Below are 19,361 nucleotides of genomic sequence, written 5' to 3' on the forward strand. Positions count from 1 at the left end.
TTTGAAAGCCTGAGGTTTTTTTAAATATTGGCTAATTGCATTTTCTCCGTTATCTTTGTGCTTCTATTTCAGGATGGAATGGGGAATTTGAGAATCACAGACAAAGGTCTAAAACTAGAAGGAGACTCCGAATTCTTGCAACCTCTCTACGCCAAAGAAATCCAGTCCCGACCAGTAAGTACTTCCATGAGAAAAAGGAATGGTGGTTTCTCTGGCATCTAAATCTGGGGGAATTTATCAGCCATCAGCTGCGTATAGAGCATCATGGGAGGGAATGGTAATGTAGGTAGTAGGATTTCATCAAATCACAATTCTTGAGCATAATCCCTGCTGTGGTACTGTACACAACTGTGATGACCTCTCTGAGCCTTTATTCCTGCCAAAGGTGGGTGATAACCTCTGTTAATGAACTATCGTAGGTTATGCTGCAAATACCCCGAGAAAGGAAATGTGGAAGTGCTTTAGGTACTATACAAATCCAAGAAAAGTATTGCTATCTTTTTTTAATTGTCAAGTGCTTTAAATACTGCCTTTAGAAACATAGAACTAGAATTTTGCTTTTCATTAAGACTTTGGACAGTGTAGCCAAGGTTGGTTAGAATCACTCAATATGTCAACAACTGCGCTCTAACATAACAGTCTAGCATGCATGCTATGTTCCATGCACTTTGTTGTTTTGTGTGCATTATCGTTACCTAATTTAATTCGTACACCAGTCCACAGGGTTGGCAATTATTGTCACCTCTGTTTTACAGATTACAGAATTGAGCCTTAGAGAAGAGCTGTGTTCAGAGCCACATACTTAGGAAGTAGTAGAGTAAGATCTTCAGGGCAGAAAGTCCAGTTCTGAAGCTTTTCTGTTAACTAGAGTCCACTACGTAACCTTTCATGCTCATTCTTTGTTTTTGTCATGAGAGAAAAGATTTCTAGATATTTTGCTTTTATTAACCAATATTATCAAAAGTAATTTTTGTTTTTGAGTGTTTTTTTTTTTTTTCCCAATTGTTTCTTTGACTTCGTTTGGTCTTTTGTTTGTTGGTGGAGTGGTGAGATTTGCTGGTTCAAAAGGATTCTGAATACATTAGCTCTTCTGGGGTTGGTTCAGGTCCCCGTGCAAGCAAAAAGTAATATAAAAGGTCCCTAAAACCTTATTTGCATAAGTGTGCCTTGATGAGCATAATTAATGAAATTCAGCAACTTGGTATAGTGGATAATTTTATCTGAATGTTATCTCAACTACTGAATGCTATTAACCTGGGTGAAACTACTGAATTGCCAGTCGTTTACTTCCTTGTGTGCCTAGTAAAAGGGAGGGAGCCATGATGTTAAAATTTTCAGAGAGCAAATCAGTTCAGCCACCCTATTGGTGATTATAAAATTTAACTGGAACTCACCACCCACTGGGTTAGGCACTGAAGTACCAAGGGTACTTACTATAAATATATCCATCACCTTGAAGAAATCATATTCTGGAAGGAATCATGAGATAAAGCTATAAGGAGAGTCAGGTGATGATTCTATGTTAAATAGAATGGAGACAGTTAATTTCAAGCATTTAAGAAATCACCTTTTTTTTTAACACTTTATTTATTTATTTGACAGAGAGAGAGAGAGAGAGAGAGAGGGACAGCAAGAGAGGGAACACAAGCAGGAAGTGGGAAAGGGAGAAGCAGGCTGAGCAGGAAGCCTGATGCAGGGCTCAATCCCAGAACCCTGGGATCATGACCTGAGCCAAAGACAGACACTTAACCAACTGGGCCCCCCAGGTGCCCCCAAGATCACTATAAAAATTACTGCAAGTTATATTTCTCCCAGCCTGGCAAGCTGGCTAGTTAAATTATCTTCTGAGTTATTAGTTGTACTTCAGATTGATCTTATCAGTGTTAAACTTTTTTTTTTTTTTTTTTTTTTTTTTTAGTATTGTTGATACAATGTTATATCAGTTTCAGGTGTATAGCATAGTGATTAAACAAGTTGATATATTATGCTATTCTCATGACAAGTGTAGCTACTATTAGTCAACGTAGTTACTATTAGTCAAGGTTCAATATTATCATAATATCATTGGCCATGTTACTTATGCTGTGCCTTTTATTCCTGGGATTTATTCATTGCAGAACTAGAAGCCTGTGCCACCCTCTCCCCTTCACTCATTTCCCCATCCCTAACTCGTCTCCCCTCTGGCAAACAGTTTGTTCTCTGCATCTATAGATCCAATTCAGCTTTCTGATAGTTTATTCACTTGTTTTTTTCACATTCCACATGTGACTGAAATCATATGGTGTTTGTCTTTCTCATCTAGCTTAGTTCACTTAGCATAAAATCCTCTAGGTCCATCCATGTTGTCGCAAATGGCACGATCTCATTCTTCTTATGGCTGCATAATATTCCTGTGTGTGTGTGTGTGTGTGTGAGAACACTACATCTTCCTATTCTGAATCAAACTTATTTAACTTACAAGTTTGGACCGATAATTTCTACTAATGTCAGCCCCCCTTATTTTGTAAAGGCCCAAATAAGCAAGTATTTTAGACTTTTTTTTTTCCTTTTCGACAACTCCTTAAAAATGTAAAAAAAAAAAAAAAAAATTATATTGAGGGCCACCAGACAAATAGGCTGTAGATTATAGTTCGCCAAGCTTCTAAACCATATTAGCGATATTTCTATAAATATATAGATGATCTGGCTAAAATGCATGTGGTACAAGGGAGAAGATTTTGAAGTCATGGCTAAAATAGTTGATATGTTGCATAAAATACCCTGAGAGAAGTTTCTTTGATATTGAAATTAGGGGCGCTTGGGTAGCTCAGTGGGTTAAAGCCTCTGCCTTCGGCTCAGGTCATGATCCCAGGGTCCTGGGATCAAGTCCCGCAACGGGCTCTCTGCTCAGCAGGGAGTCGGCTTCCTCCTCTCTCTCTCTCTGCCTGCCTCTCTGCCTACTTGTGATCTCTGTCTGTCAAATAAATAAATAAAACTTAAAAAATCTTTTTTTAAGATTTTTTAAGATTTTATTTATTTATTTGACAGAGAGAAAGACAGCAAGAGAGGAACACAAGCAAGGGGGAGAGGGAGAAACAGGCTTCCCGCCAAGCAGGGAACCCAATGCAGGGTTCCATCTCAGGACCCTAGGATTCTGACCTGAGCCGAAGGTAGACACTAAGCCCCCTGGGTGCTCCATAAATTTTTTTTTAATTTTAAAAAAGGAATAGAGGAGGGTACCTGAGTGGCTCAGTTGGTTAAGCTCTGCCTTCATCTCAGGTCATGATCTCAGAGTCCTGGGATCAAACCCTTCATCGTGCTCGCTGCTCAGGTGGACATTCGGCTTCTCCCTCTGCCTCTCCCCCCAGCTCATGGGCTCGCATACTCTCTCTCTCTCTTTCTCTCTCTCTCTCTCTCAATAAATTTTAAGAAAAGATTATTTTAATCTTGAAAAATCAGTGAGTTAGGCTCAGTGCTTTCATATCACCATTTAAGGAAAATAAAGTGTCAGAATTCACTGTTTTTCATTGTTCTTAAGAAAGTATTTTCCTTCCAAAAAATAAATAATAAATAAAGCTCTTTTAGCTTAAATGTTTCTGACAACAAAATAAGTATGTTCTCTCTGAAGGGGGAAAAAAAAAAAAAAGCATACAAAAATGCATATACAGTAAAATCCACCCCTATGTTCCATGGGCTCTCACCGAAACAGTGCCCATATCTGTCCCCTTGTCCCCTCTCCCCCAACACATGCCGCCTGCGGGCTCCAGCCAGCATCCTGCCCCACCTGCACCACTGTGAGTACCTCCTCCTTCTCCACCACCTTTCTCTCATAGCCTCAAAATCCAAATCGTAGCCCAAGTGGGCTTTTTAAAATGTCACATCTCTCCACCCTTTACCAAGGATTCTGTTAGCTTCCCACTGCACCTGGAATGAACTCCTACCTCCTTGCTAAGGGCTATACAGTTCTCTCCTAGATGTTTTTCATGGAGGGTGCCTTGTGTTCATCCTGTTCTCAGTTTAAATGTTGCCATTCTAGAAAGACCTTCCTTGTTAAGCACAACAGCCATAAATAAAACATCACCCTGTTGTGTTTTTTTCCCCCTTTGTAACTGTCATCATTTGACATTCATATTTGCTCAGAAATACAAATTGGCAGAGCGGGAGATTGTGCTAGTATATTCCCTAGTATATTTTCCTAGTATATTTTCCCTAGTATATTCCTGAACCCCCGCTGCTGTATCTAGCACACACTATGTGCTCAGTAGATACCTGTGAAATTGAAAAATAAATTATAAAAATAAAGTATCACTTAAATCTATCTTGTAGGGTCAAGCACGGTTAACAGGTCAGTGTATTTTTTTAGGCATTTCTCACAAGGATATTTTTAAAATAGAACCATACTTTGCATACTCTTCTTCTTGCATACCTTTTTTTTTCCTCCAAATAATACATTAACAGTCAATTTTCTGTATCTAAATAATATTTAACAGTTTAAGAGCCTTTGTGAGGCAGAATTAACATGGAATAAATTATATCTATTTAAAGTGTGTACTATGGTATGTTTTTGCATAGATATTTACACATGAAACCATCACCACAATTGAGGTAGTGAACAGATTACCCTGAAGACTTTCTCCCATACCCCTTTTTAAGCCCTCCACCCTGTCCACAACCAGTGTGTCATATGCTTTCCGTCCTGCCCATTACTTTGCATTTCTTAGAACTTTTCATAAATGGACTCATATAATTTTCATATCTGAATAATTTTAAGAATGCATGTCTACATGGTTTTATCAAGATCTCTTAACCATTTATTTAATATCCAACTTCAAGAAGAATTTTGCCTGTAATTGAGTTATCTTGGCTTTCCTGGGTAGAGCAGAAATGGCTCAGGGCACAGACCTTGAATATTTCCCTTTTAGATGATATTAGAACACTGAGAAGGGACTAGAGAAGAGCACGGTAGGCTTAACAGCCAAGGTAGAATTAGTTTCTTTGGATTTTCACAAAAAGCTAAAACAGATATGCTGGATTGAAAAGGCAGATGAATGAGATCACAACCTGGTAACTTAGTCTATAGGGCTCCCCTTCCCTCAAAGCACAGGGTAATTGCTAACTGAACAGAATTGGGGTTCTGGCAGCAAAGAAGGTGAGGAAGGATTGTTGGGCAGGCAACCAATAGAATTTGCCTTATTGATGGATTCATAACCTCACAGGGTGCTTGTTTGACCCTCACATGTAGCATTTTCTCCTCTCCCTCCTGGCAGTTGCGGCTCGTTGGTTTTTTTTCTGATACATCTGACCATTGCTTCTAGACCACCTCTGGGAGGCTCTTCTCAGAAGAAGTATTTGCAGTGTCATTTCCCTGTAGATCACAGCTGCCTTTATTTCTTATTGCCATCAAAAAGAGATTAGTGCCCAGTTGAACAAGATTACTCAGCCCCTCTGAACGAGGATAACTAATGAAGTAATACTTCATTCTGTTTTTGTGTTTCATTGATCTGTGAGGAATTGGGATTGGTTAAGCAATCCACACAATGTTTCATACTGTATCAGATTTCATTATTGAAGGTTGCAGTCCTGTAAAGTCACGACAAATTGATTAGTGTGATAGCAATCACTCTAGAAGATAAATTAATGAGAAAGGGTTCATGACTACAAAAACTTCCGTTAGGGAATTGAACAAAAGTCCCAGGACGTGCTGACTTTACCCACATGGATGCATAGTTTCTGTAAGTATTGTGCAGCTCAGAAAACAGATTGAAAAGGACATGCACTAAATTAGCTATTCTACCATGACATCCAAAAACCAGCCTGTCTCTAAAAATACTAATTGAATGCATTTAGCACAGAATGTTGTAGAGTTAGGGGAGTTATTGCCAAAAAACTCTGTGTCTAAATCTACATTTCAGTGTGATAGGCATCTTTTTAATTGCCAAATACAACTACAAAATTTTGGCAAGATCTACTAGTAGATAGGTTGAATGAATGAAAACTTAGGAGACCTTTACTCTTAGATATCATTTTGAACAAAAATGGTGAATCCCTGCTTTGAAGAGACTGCTTATCTTACTTTCCATGATGCTGCAACTAGATGGTACTTTAATGTGACTTATGTGAAGTGACAAGGAAAGGGCAACTAGCATTTCTCGGGCAGCTACTCTGGGTATGCTGTGCGGGAAAGCTACACAGTGAATTTTTTTCTTTATTCACTTCATACTATACTTGGGGTGGGTCTAGGGGTCCTAGCCCATTGCTTATATGGAATTTACAAGTTTAGGAGAGGAGGAGTAGAAAAAGAAATTGGAGAAGGGGTTAAAAAAAAAAGAAGTTACTTTCAAAGAATCAAGTAGGAAATTATTATATAAGACTTGAGATTTATGTCTTTTAAATTTCCTTATCCTACAAAAACCCACGTATTTTAAGATGTCCTTATTCACTTAAACCTATGTGATCATTATCATATTATATTTAAGTGGGGTTTTTAAAAGTTGCCTGTGCCAAGAGACAGTACCGCACCATGGTTAAAGCCACAAGCTGTATTGTTGAACTCAGATGGTAGCAAGTGCTACCATTAGACTGATGAGTGACCCTTGAGCAGTTTCTTAATTTGGCAAATCCTTGTTTCCTTGCCTGTAACACTGATATTAATACCTACATCATGGTGGTTGTCAGTAAGATCATGTTTGTAAAGTGCTTAATATAGAACTTGACAGGAAGTGAGTGTTCCCAAAATGGTAACTCCTGCTCTTGCCCCATTCTGATGGGGACAATGACAGTGACGATGGCCAGGACAATGACAGAAACTGTCACCATCAGCATCATCATCGTGAGGCCCCCATCTCACCTGTTGTTTGACCTTGCTCCAAACCAGATGGTCTTTCCTCTTTTTCTCCAGTGTTGTTTTCATGACAGACTTAGTGCCCTCCCAGGGAACGCATTTCATATACAACAGCTTTTAGCTTTAAATTTTTCTTTCACTGAGTTACACTCTTCTGATGTTCAATTCATCTTTTTTCTCATTCTTCTGCTTAAACTGTTTTATTAGTGGCACAGTCTTTCTTTTAATTTTTTTCTTTTTCCAATCTTTCTGAAAAAAATAGTTTTATAGTACATGCCAAGTACATTAAAAATGCTTTTATACTTTGATCCAGTAATGACATTTCCACACATTTTCAATCAAGAAAAAGCCAACTGTCGTAAAATATTTCAAAATGAAAACACACACACCTTCCAGTGCTGTATAGAAACCAGGATAAGGACTGGTTCCTATGAAAGTCTGAATTCCCCATATAAAATTGGGTTTGAGGGTATCCAGGTTATGAAAGTTAAGAAGCTCCCGTATTCTCCTTGAAAGTCTGAGCTGGTCATCCTCACTGTGCATGTTTACATTTGGTTATGTTGTCTCTTGTTTTATGGAAAAATGAGCTTTTTAAATTCCACTTTTTATTTTAGTATGATGTGAATTAAGATTTATTCCAGTAGCCTGAATTACTAAGACATATGTAGGCTGGAAGGTGAAAGCCTCTAGAAGTCAGTTAGACCAATCACCTCATTTAACAGATAGGGCCCCAAAGGCTCAGAAAGGTGGGAGGATATACCCAAGTTCTACCTAGTAAAAGAATTAAAATGCAGAATTGCAGTGTTCTTCCATACCAACACTCTGTATGGTAAATTATTTTCTCATGACACTCTTCAGTACAGTAAAGTTGAGTTATACATGGCCATTTCCCTCTTCTGAGGAGTAACTTCCTGGAAGGTATATTAATTTCCTAAGGGATTCAAAAGCACTCAAATAAGGGAAACTGGAACAATAGTGGATAACGCAACAAGAGCAAGCTTCATTATGCCTCATCGAGTCACTGAGAGGATATTCTCTACTTCAGAAACTTATTGTGAGGTAACTTCAGTGACCTACTTTATAAAGTATTAAGTAGCTCTTGCTGTGAAAACTTATGACACAAGTTGCAAACTAAATCCATCCCACAGATATAATTTACTTGCCTGACACAGTATTTTTCTTAATATGAATTTTTTCTAATATTTAAATATCTGGAGATTGCACATTTTTAAAAAAAAAATCTACATTTTCTGATCCTAATTAAAAAATTTAAAAAACAAACAAAGTAAAAAAAAAAACAAAAAACAAAAAACCACACACCAAAATCTGGAGAGTGATTTGGTAGTTCTAGGGGCTGGAGCTGAGTAGAAGCTGCCTGGGCATTTGTTCTCTGGTGGGCCTCGGTCTCCACCAGGCACTATTGTATCCTACCAAAACTTAAGCCATTAATATGATGGGTCCCTGCCACCCTGATTTATGAAACTGAGAATTCATGGATCTTGTCCTGCAGGACTTCAGAAATTAAGTTGACCTCTTAAGAGTCATAGTCACTCAAAAAAAAAAAAAAAAAAAAAAGATTTATAGACACTCATGACTCGCTATTCCTCACTATGCATCTGGTTGCTTTCTTTTTTTGCCCTGGTTTCTCCTAGTGGTCAGGCTCCCGTGGGTTTTGAAATTGTTTATAAGCCTGGCGACATGGGATAGCAGCAGCAGGGCTCCCTGAGGCTGAGGCTCTGGCCCACGGTAGCCATCCCCCTTCCTGAGTCTTCTAGAACATGCCTTCTTTTTATCTTGCTCCTCTCACCACTACAGAGCATGACTGGGGAGGAAGCAGACTGTTGAAAACTGAGAACCAGCATTCTCAGCCTGAGACAAAAAAAATAAAAATAAAAAGTAGCATGGGATGGCAGACAAGTGTAAGCGTCGGCTAAAGAGGCTGGGTTGATGATTTAGTGGCCTTGAAAGGAGCGTGTCTCTGGTTAGTTTAGAAACCAAACGAAGGCTGTGGTGGCTTCTTCTCAGTAAGCAAAACAGCTTCAACTCCCAGATGAACATATTGCACATAAAACAGTATGTTCCATGCCGCTTGCATGGAACATGAGCATCTTGCTGTCTTTAATTAAGAAGTTAACTGGACCATGAAATATTGCCCGAGTAAATAAAAGTGATTTGTACTAAGTTGGAGGGGTGCATACAACATCTTTGCATTTCTTGGTTCACACATAAATTATGGAGATTATTAAAAAATGGAAGGGTCATCTATGAGTCCATCTGCCCTATGAAGCTGATCGCCATTCCTGAAATATATCTGTTTGTGTATTGTAATTTATTGTGGACAATAGTGTGAACCAGCTGCTTACTCATTTTTTTCTTTTTTTAAAGCAGACAAACAATCTTAAGTAGATCAACGCTTTACACTGTGGTGGGTTTGTTTGTTGATCCTGGGAAACAGAGAGAGTGGTTCATACGCTTTGGTTGCCCCTTTAATAGGGGCTGATAGAGTTTTTGTTCTTCCTTTAATTTGGGAGAAATTGACTGCCTACTTTTCTTAAACGAGGGTCTTGCTGGAAATATGAGTTACGGAGGTCTTTGGTCCCATCTCACTTGGAACATAATATCCAGTTTTGGTAGACATCATTCCAAATTTCACACAAGGCTGAGGACAGACGTCTGATTGTCTGATTTGAGGGCCACTGGTCAGGGAGGTGGCCCCATATTTTTCTTTCTTTCCTGTTGTGGTCTCCACAGGTCCACTATTGAGATCTCATTTATTTGAAGACTCAGAAATGTGTATTCATGCCAGGCCCCTACTGCAAATAGTCTGTGCCCATGCATGCTCCACAAGGATTTCACATAGCTTATAAGAACTACTTACAGTCATATAGTAACCACATATATGATGGGTTAACATCGGGAAAAATAAAAATTAGAATAAAAGGCAGAGGTGGGAGCAGTGTAATAGAACACAGGAGACAGGCTAGAACATCAGTGTACTTGGTCTTGCTAAGCCTGGAGTTTGATTTTAAGTTTCTCAACAGAGACACACAGTCGGTTGGGTGCAGCCTTTCATGGGTGCCCTCTCAGATGATACAACATCCAGGATGGAGAGGACAGATAAGGCTGGCGGCTTAGTGTCCTAGAAAGTACACCAGATTCAAAGTGAAGGAATCTGAAATTTCTTCTTATTGTCCTGTGGGTCCACAGTGAATGCTTAGCAAGTCATTCCTATTCTCCCTCAGTTTCTTTCTCTAAAATGGTGGGACATGATCACTGGTTTCCTACAACTTTTTTTTTTTTTTTTTTTAAACCATGGGATCTTTCTTAAGCCAAATTTGTCTGTGACCCCAAAACCAGACAAGATAGAAGCTCAGCAGCTGGGTCTGGGTGGGGGCCGGAGGACTGCAGCCTGTTGCCCCACCCACCCAGGCTCCCTGCCACCAGCCACATGATGCCTGGGCCATAGGGGGTTCCCCACACTGCAGTCTGAGAACTGCCAGACTGGATTAGCCGTGCTTCATTAGGTCTCTGCTTAGATGGCACATTCTCATGGATGCCTGCTTTGACCACTTCATCAAAAATAAATCCCTTACCTGGTAGCTTTATTTTCCTTCATTGTAGGTATTACGTATGAATTACATAGGTATATTCTTTCCATCTATTAAATGTATCCTATTCTATAATTATATATTTACCTATTTGCTTTCCCTATTGCTATATAATCTCTGTGATGGCAGAGACATAGAAAAGTAGTTACCAAGTGATGTGTAAGTGCAGACTCTGAGGGGCGCCTGGGGGGCTCATTTGGTTAAACATCTGCCTTAGGCTCAGGTCTTGATCCGGAGGTCCTGGGATCAGGCCCTGCATCGGGCATCCTGCTCAGCAGGGAGCCTGCTTCCCCACCTTCCCTCTGTCTGCTGCTCCTCTGCTTGTGTGCTCTCTCTCTCTCTCTCTGTGTCAAATAAATAAAATCTTTAAAAAAAAAAAGAGAGAGAGAGAGCAGGTTCTGAAGCACCAACTTCCTGGAGTAATATCTTGCCTCTTCAGCAAATTTCTTCACTTTTTCTATGCTTCACTTCATTTGTAAAATTTACATTGCCATTGTAAAATGGCACTACCTCATGAGCTTATTACAGGATCAGAAAAGTTAACTTATTTTACATAATTATGTACGTTTTACTGCTTATAGAACAGTGCCTTGAGTGTAGAGCACTATATGAAATTTCAACCTAATTGTTTATTATTTGCTTTGTTTACCACTACGCCTTTGTCTCGACTAGTGCATGTTACTGGTAAAGCAGATTTGTGTGTAAGTGTCTGTGTGTGTGTGTGTGTGTGTGTGTGTGTGTGTGTGTGTGTTGCTTAAATAAATGAATGAATGTTCTATTAGGATACTTCTGGTTCAAAGATTCTATAAAAGCTTCCCATCTTGGGTAGAGAGACAAAGACAAGTTCTCTTTTATAGGACCTTCTAGATTGATTATCTGTACCAGCCACACACCACGAATCCTATTATGTCGAAGAGGACATGAACCACTCTACAGCATGAGACTTTGGGAAAGCGGGACAGACTAAGTGGAAGGAATAAAAGTGGTGTGAAATGTACTAAAAGCCCATCTTTCCCTACTTTGCAGTTCGGCTCAGCTATAAGTTTTGATTCATGCCATCCACAAGCTAATGAAAGCTCCCAAGAGTGGAGCTATGTATTACAGACAGTGAAGTATAAGGGAATAAAATGAGTCCTCCCAGCCCCTCACATCCTTGAGCTTCTCTTCATCATCACAGTGGCACATCAGCGTTGTCTAACTCCCAGTTTCGGGAACATCCCAGCTGCCTATAATGACTCTGGTGCAAGCCTGCTCTGGTGCAAGCCTGCTTATTTCCTAAATAACACTGAAAAGGCAAAAGTGCTCACCAGAGTCTGCAGTGGTTTGGCTTATATTCCTTTCATGGTAGGAGGAGTCCTACTTCAGGGAGGAGGCATCTCACAGCCCATGATGCTTGCTGAGTATTTGGGGAGTATAATGAGGAGAAAAGCCAACTTTCAGAAGAAGGATGTTTTAATACATTCTTAAAAGTTGTATTGTTCGGGACGCCTGGGTGGCTCAGTTGGTTGGACGACTGCCTTCGGCTCAGGTCATGATCCCGGAGTCCTGGGATCGAGTCCCGCATCGGGCTCCCAGCTCCATGGGGAGTCTGCTTCTCCCTCTGACCTTCTCCTCGCTCATGTTCTCTCTCACTGTCTCTCTCTCAAATAAATAAATAAAATCTTTAAAAAAAAAAAAAAAAGTTGTATTGTTCTTCACCCCTAAACGGGTGGCAAAAATATCACTTTAAAAAAATTGCTTCGGGGGCGCCTGCCTGGGTGGCTCAGTGGGTTAAAGCCTCTGCCTTCGGCTCAGGTCATGATCCCAGGGTCCTGGGATCGAGCCCCGCATCGGGCTCTCTGCTCAGCAGGGAGCCTGCTTCCTCCTCTCTCTCTCTCTGCCTGCCTCTCTGACTACTTGTGATCTCTCTGTCAAATAAATAAAATAAAAAAAAAATTGCTTCGATCAAAACATGCTCCTCTCTTGGCAACTTTCATTATCCCCAGAAGCTTGCAATTGCTGTGGGTATGTTGCAATGTTGTTGTTCTTAATTTTTAAGAACTTGTTCATTTGTCAAAAAACAGTGATAATTTTTTCAGGAGATGTAATTTCAGGGGCTGAGAGAAACCCCTTCTTTGCCATATAAAATTATAAGCAAATACTTAACTCTTACTTTGATTTTCTGATCCCCATCAGCGACAGGGTATAGCCTTTTGATCCAGTGCTCTGTAAATTATCACCAGTGATGTTTGAAATGGCAGTTTCCTAAATTATGAGTGTGGGACTTTCTATTTCCAGGGATGATTCTGTTTTTATCAGCAGTGATTCTGCCTCTAGGCAAATACCAAATGGTCCACGAAGTAAACGAGGCTTTTAAGACTAATAAATATTTTGCAGATGTACTTGTTGCATTTTGGAGAGAGAAGAAGAGGTAGACTGATAAAACCCACCATGTTGAAAGAATGGGACCCGCAGACCTCTCTGTTTTTTTCCCCTCGCTATGTGCTCTACCTATAAAGCTACAGCTTTCATTTTGGAACATCGAGAGTAGGGAAAACCAAAAAAGTGGCATCTCTACAGTAACAGATAAGTTACAGATGGTCTGATAATTGCAGTTTTCCAATTTCAAACAGTGTAGATTGGTTTTAGCACTTGGTTAAGACTTAGGCAGTTATGTTGAGAAATATGAGAAAAATGTTAGGGGAAGATGAATTATCCTTCAATAGCACCCCATTAACAGATGAGAAACGCCTGCGTACGCACTCATATCATTGGATGGATGTGGAGTTTCCATGTTTGTTTCTCACTTCAGCTGTGAACAAACCAGAGTTTTTCATTTCTTAGCCTTCTTGGTAACTCTTGGCTGGTCTGACCACGCAAGCTTCCTGAAAGGTGAAAGGTGGGGTTCACTCCCGATGTAGTTGACTGCTGTCACAAGGCTTCACTCAAACACCAGATGTTTCTTTCATCACATTTTAGTAGTGCTCTGGTTATGGAGATGCCAGAAGAAGTTTCATGAGAAGGAAACCAAATGGGATGACATCACAACAGAGTTACTATAAAATGATGGTCAGAGGCAGCATCATTGTGTTTAGTGCAAGACAATTCTCTGCTCTCCATGGGTGAAGGTGGTGGAAACTGTTTCTCTCCAGGGTTCCTACCACCACAGCTGGCCATGGTGTTCATGGTCATGTGGGATCCAACAGTGTTGATTATCTGGCAAGATATGTGGTTTCTATTTTTGTAAAATCAAAAAGTGTGTCTATTTAAGAATCACCCCTGAAAGAGTCTTAAATCACAAGAGTACACTTTCCATGGCTCTGTGTGTCTAACCTTGTACAGTAAGCTTAAGGCCAGGAAAACACTGAGGTTAGGGTGATGGGAGCAGGAATGGGCCCTGCAGATGCCTGGACTATTGTGTCCAGGTACTAACAATTTGCTGCCAGTATATGGGCAGTGGTTAGAGAAGTTTAAAGCATTGCTGAGTGCCTGTGGGATTTTGCTGTGTGACTTCAATACATTTTAGAAGATCTGCTGTTCTGGAGATTAAGTGAACTCATAGGTGCAAAATCACCTAGGAGAGATCCCTGCCCATGGTAATTGCTCATAAATGTGTGTTGAATTTGAATATAAATAATATGTGATTAGGTTGTCGTGTTTTAAAAGCTAATGGCTGCAGTTCGAATGTAAAATTTTCTCATTTATTCCTTACAATAATTCCTTAGAAGGAACCTATTATTCTGATCTTCTCTTTAGAGATGAGCAAATACAAGGGTCAAGGGAGAAGACACCCCTAATTTTCCAACCCGCGTTATCGTGAACACCCATAATCTCAACTGTGATGTGTATTACCTTGGGATAGTAAGCAGTACTTACATCTTGGTCTGTGCTGTTTACCTGATCTTCTTTCTCTGCAAGACTTAAAAAGTGCAGGACCCTTGTCAGTTTCATGAAAAGGAGAGCATCTTATTTTCCTTTTGCTGTCAATTGCTGTCTCTCTGGCCATTCCTTGGACCCCTTCACAGGGCCTTCCGTTCTATAGGTCTGCCTCACACAATCACAACTTTCTTTGGACGCCATTTTTTTCCCCCCATTCAAACCCCCAGGCTCTCCCTACACCATTACTTTTCTCTGGCCGTCCATTCTGTTAGAATGATATTACAGTATCTATTCAGAAATAACTGAGGACCCATGGGCTGATTAGGTCTGACTCTAGGAATGTGCCCATGTTGGTCCAAATATCTTAAGTTCTATAGCTGTGATTTTGTCCAGAGCCTTACACTACAGGTTACTGGCTTCTCATTCTGAACCCATCACGATGGAACAAAGATGAATTTATAAAGATCTACAGAAATTCCAAATTTCCCAAGATCTGGTCTTTCTTTTTTTTTTTTTTTTTTAGTTTTTTTTTTTAATTTTTTTTAAATTTATTTTTTATTTTCAGCATAACAGTATTCATTATTTTTGCACCACACCTCCCACCCCCCACCCCTTCAAAACCCTCAGATTGTTTTTCAGAGTAGATCTGGCCTTTCTTAATTCCGGTTCCTTATCTGAAACTATAGAACACAGAAAATATGAGTGACTGTTTTATCAATTCTTCCAATTCTTCAAATAGCCTGTAGCATCCTAGATTCATAGGAGAGAAGTTCATTTATTATACATAGTGGATGTCTTAAGGCATTAGAGCTTAATTACCTCTGGGAACCCCTTTGGAGAAAGGATTCTGTTGTCTTCATTCTAAATTCAACTTCCCTTACAAGTTCTTCAAATATAATAAGTATAAGACCCCACTACCATGCTTATTCCTTAAGCTATCTCTTCTTTTCTTATCAACCTGAACTGACATATTTATAATAGTACCCTACAGTGCTGTAAGTGTTTTGGGAGAAAATTTTCTTCTTCTTGTAAGATGAACACTTTTCTTTCATCTCCTTCAGGTGTTATGGTGGGCGTGCAGGTCAGTCAGTGTAACACTTTTAATTTATATATTTTCTTGGTCCAGCAGTCATTAATAACAGCCTATAGAATAACTGAATGTCTCTCTTATCATCTGTATAATTTATAATTAGATGCAGACACTGTATTTCGACACGATCTACATGTTCATCATTCTGGGTGTTTTTACAGTGAAAGTTCACATGGTGAACTTGTCTGGTCCTACCCCCCTCCATCCAGCCATCTGGTATACCCCGCACTATCCGAGCCCTGTATACACGTGGAACTCTGACTTCCCTATGTTTTCACAACCATGGTGTATCTAACCTTTCTCTGTGTTCAGTCTTACTCTTGCACTGCTCTCCTGGTGGGAAGCACCTGAACCTGCTCTTGGCCTTCCTGACTTCTAAATCATCCTTTTGGTTGTGGGCTTGCCCTCAGCTGGTTTGTTACCCCCATTTCTGTTTCTTCAACCTTAATGTATACCTTCTCCCTTGACTGTGGTGGGATGAGCTCTCCCTGTTAGATTCTGTAGCTTCCAGCCATCCTGAATTATCACCCTCCCTGGATTCCTCTAGTGCCTGTGTGGTAATACTCTCTTTGGATATCTCCATCCCGTTGGAAGACTTGGAACAGGGTGATTGTGAAAGCAATATAGCACAGTAACAACCTGCATGTGAATTCAGAGTCAGACTAAAACTGGGTTTGAAGCCTGGCTCTGCTAGTCACTCTTTGTAACTTGGGCCATATTACTTGATGTCTCAAGCTTCAGTTTCTCCCTCCATAATATGGAGTAACTATAGTATCATACAGTTGCCTTGAAAATTAAATGAGAGGACAGACAGGGTGCCTAGAGTAGTGCCTGGCACTTATCCCCTGTAGATAGGCACTATTAAAATTAAAAGCTTTATGGTAGAAGAAAACCCAGAGACAGGTCTTGAAGGATTGGTAGTTTGGGCACCACTGTGTCATTGAAAATACAAATAACATTCCTTATATTCATCTCCATTTGTTAATTCCACTTACATTGGTCAGATGACTGGTTTTGAATTTTACCAAAATTGCACCCTTTGAGCCGAAGCAAATGGAAAGGGAAATCTCTCTTTCCCAGAAGTCAAAAGCCATTTTCTAAGAGGTGTCTGTCCAACCCATACATGCAAATGCTGCTGTGATGGTTTCATCAGAGGTTGTTCAGAATATTACACACCAGCGTTAGCCTTAAAGAATGATACCGGGGCTGTTGCCTCCTGGTTCATGGGGTGTACCCACAAGGAAAAATAGAAACAAAAGCAAAGGTAGGTAGCCCCACTTGGCACAGTTGATTGACTTTAATAGGTCCTGATTATGCTGCTCATATTCCATGAAATTAAAAAGCTTACAAATGTTATGAGCCATTACCCTTCCATTTAAGGGAGCTTATGACATGTTAGCAACATTTAATGAAATTCCTTTCAAAATGCCATCGGCAGACTCACTAAGATTCCATGTTGAAATTCAACTTCAAGAATTGTCTGGGAAGGTTTGTTCTCTCCCTACCTGTCTTTGTAGTGTAAGGAACCCACCTCAATCCCAAGAGAAGTTTCTCATCAGTCAGAGGGTGTTCTGTGTGTTTCAAGAAGTGTTTCTGCTTTGGCCATGAGAGTGTTTTCCAGTTTAAGAGGAGATTACAAAGACTGCCTTGTTTGTGTTTGTGCTTACAGTGGGAGCTCAGAAGAGCCTGCGTTTTCACACATTGACAAATTTCAAAGCCTAAGTCCTTTTCTATTCTATTTGTTGAAGATCTAAAATATTTTAGCAAATATTCAAAAATGTTTTTGCCTGCCCTATCTTCAGTGAACTCTTACTATATAATTTGGGAGATAAGACTTGGTGCAAGAAGACAACTAAAGCATAGGAAATGAGATAAATCCTAGATTATATGGTACTGAATATTTGTACAGTAAAAGTTCAAAAAATAAAAATATTACAGTCAGTCGAGGGGGAATTTTTATAGAGTATAATGATGAGTAGTGAGACACAAGTTATTTAAGAAGAATTAATTCTTTCTGCTAAATCTTGCATGTTAACTTTGATGATGGGGATATTTCATAGCCATATCCATTATTTTGTCTCTGATTCAAAAGGCTTACTAGCCATGTGTTTCCTGTACATTTTCCTTAAATCATTTTGACAGTCTTTAAAGGTAGATCATTTCAGGGGCACCTGAGTGGCTCAGTGGATTAATCCTCTGCTCAGGTCATGATCTCAGGGTCCTGGGATCGAGCCCTGCATCGGGCTCTCTGCTCAGCGGGGAGCCTGCTTCCCCCTCTCTCTCTCTGCCTGCTTCTCTGCCTACTTATGATCTCTTTCTCTTGTCAAAGAAATAAGTAAAAATTTTTTAAAAATAAAGGTAGATCGTTTGATCTTCATTTTATAGGTGAGAGCTAGCGTGCAAAATAATTAGGTAATTCTCTCTCCATATAGCATGTGGAGCAGTCGGAAGTCAAATCCAGATATGAACAATGCCAAAGCCTGTTTTCTATCTTGCTAGCAGTCTGCTTTGGAGAACAGATTATATCAAGGCAGTGCCCATCCTGTCCCACTGCCTTGTGAGCTCCTTGCAGGCAGGAGTCCCCTCGTAGGATTTATTCATTTGTCTTCCACAGCACTTGGCACTCAATGCATATGTGTTGAACATACATGTAACTGATCTGTTAAGTGAGCACGACTGGTCATTAAAATACAATTTTATTTCTGTCTGCACTATTCCTTTGAAGCATAAGTTAAGGGTATCCTTCTCCTTTATCCCTTCTATGAACACTCGGGCACTTCCTACTGAATTTTCCACCCATTTAAAAATTATATGTGTCAGCGTGGTATTTAAAGGGATGATGCTTTAAACCTCATTCAGAATTAAATATTTCGGTTTTTTCCACCTAGTTATTCTTGACTGGTACCTTCCCACTTTGAGGAGCAGGAGCAGGGCTCTTTCAGCTGTGTCTGCTCTTACTTCTGATTTGCAAGCTGCTAGCTCTGGTTCCAGAACCTACTTAGGGTAGTGGTGGTGGTAGAGGATGGGCCAGTTGTTACTTGTCGAGGTGGCTTTGTGCCCTGTGGGACTACTAGATGGTTCAGTTGACTTCTTCCATCATGAGGCATTTTCTGGATTCTTTTAAGCTTCTCAGTCCTAGAAGCACAATGAATCTTGTACAACTCCTATGAACAAAAACAGGCGAAGCATTCCATTCCTGGACAGGGTGCTTCCTGCCACCACCCTCCCTCCCCGCCCTTTCATTCCACACAGAAAACACTTGTCTCTCAGAAAGTGCCCTTGGAAAAGTCTTCTCCTATCACCAGGACAGCTCCTTCTGTCCCACTGGGCCCATGCTTTATTTCTGAAAAGTTATCTACACCCTTTCCCTGACTGAGTCTGAGAGCAGCTCTCTCATACCTCCAGTATACTCTCACATCCCCGGGTGATGGGAACATAAAGCAAGATCTGAGATTAGACTTATTCAAACCTCTTATCCCTGGGCTTGAGGTTGGAAAGTAGCAGCCCCTTCAAAAATATCTATTTGCAAATGCCCTCTCCTCCAGTGTCTTGATCTTTGCATCTTGAAACCAGTGAGGGTGTTCATGGATATTTCTTCTATCAATTCTGCTTCTTTTGACCTGTTATCTTAATTTGGAATCTCGCTATCAATTATGTCTTAATACCTGATTGAAACATTATTTATTTATTTAAGATTTTATTTATTCATTTGACAGACAGAGATCACAAGTAGGCAGAGAGGCAGGCAGAGAGAGAGGGGGAAGCAGGTTCCTCACTGAGCAGAGAGCCCGATGCGGGGCTCGATCCCAGGACCCTGGGATCATGACCTGAGCCGAAAGCAGAGGCTTACCCTACTGAGCCACCCAGGTGCCCCTGAAACCTTATTTATTTATTTATTTTTTTTTACTGAAGTGTAATTGACATACAACATTAGTTTCAGGTGTATACCATATTGATTTGACCTTGTGTACATTCCAAAATAATC

The 19,361-nt window shown here is 40.1% G+C and overlaps 1 protein-coding gene across 3 annotated transcripts in view; it reads left to right on the forward strand.

Annotated features, from left to right (window-relative positions):
* SGCD (sarcoglycan delta) overlaps positions 1-19,361 on the forward strand; it is a 576,749-nt gene that overhangs the window by 350,954 nt on the left and 206,434 nt on the right. For all 3 annotated transcript variants that reach the window (XM_059174137.1, XM_059174136.1, XM_059174135.1), the window contains exon 3: positions 73-174. In XM_059174137.1, the coding sequence (XP_059030120.1) occupies positions 73-174 (102 nt within the window). The remainder of the gene's footprint in view (positions 1-72; positions 175-19,361) is intronic.

The sequence above is a fragment of the Mustela lutreola genome, chromosome 5 (genome assembly GCF_030435805.1).
Source record: "Mustela lutreola isolate mMusLut2 chromosome 5, mMusLut2.pri, whole genome shotgun sequence".
Lineage (NCBI taxonomy): Eukaryota > Metazoa > Chordata > Mammalia > Carnivora > Mustelidae > Mustela > Mustela lutreola.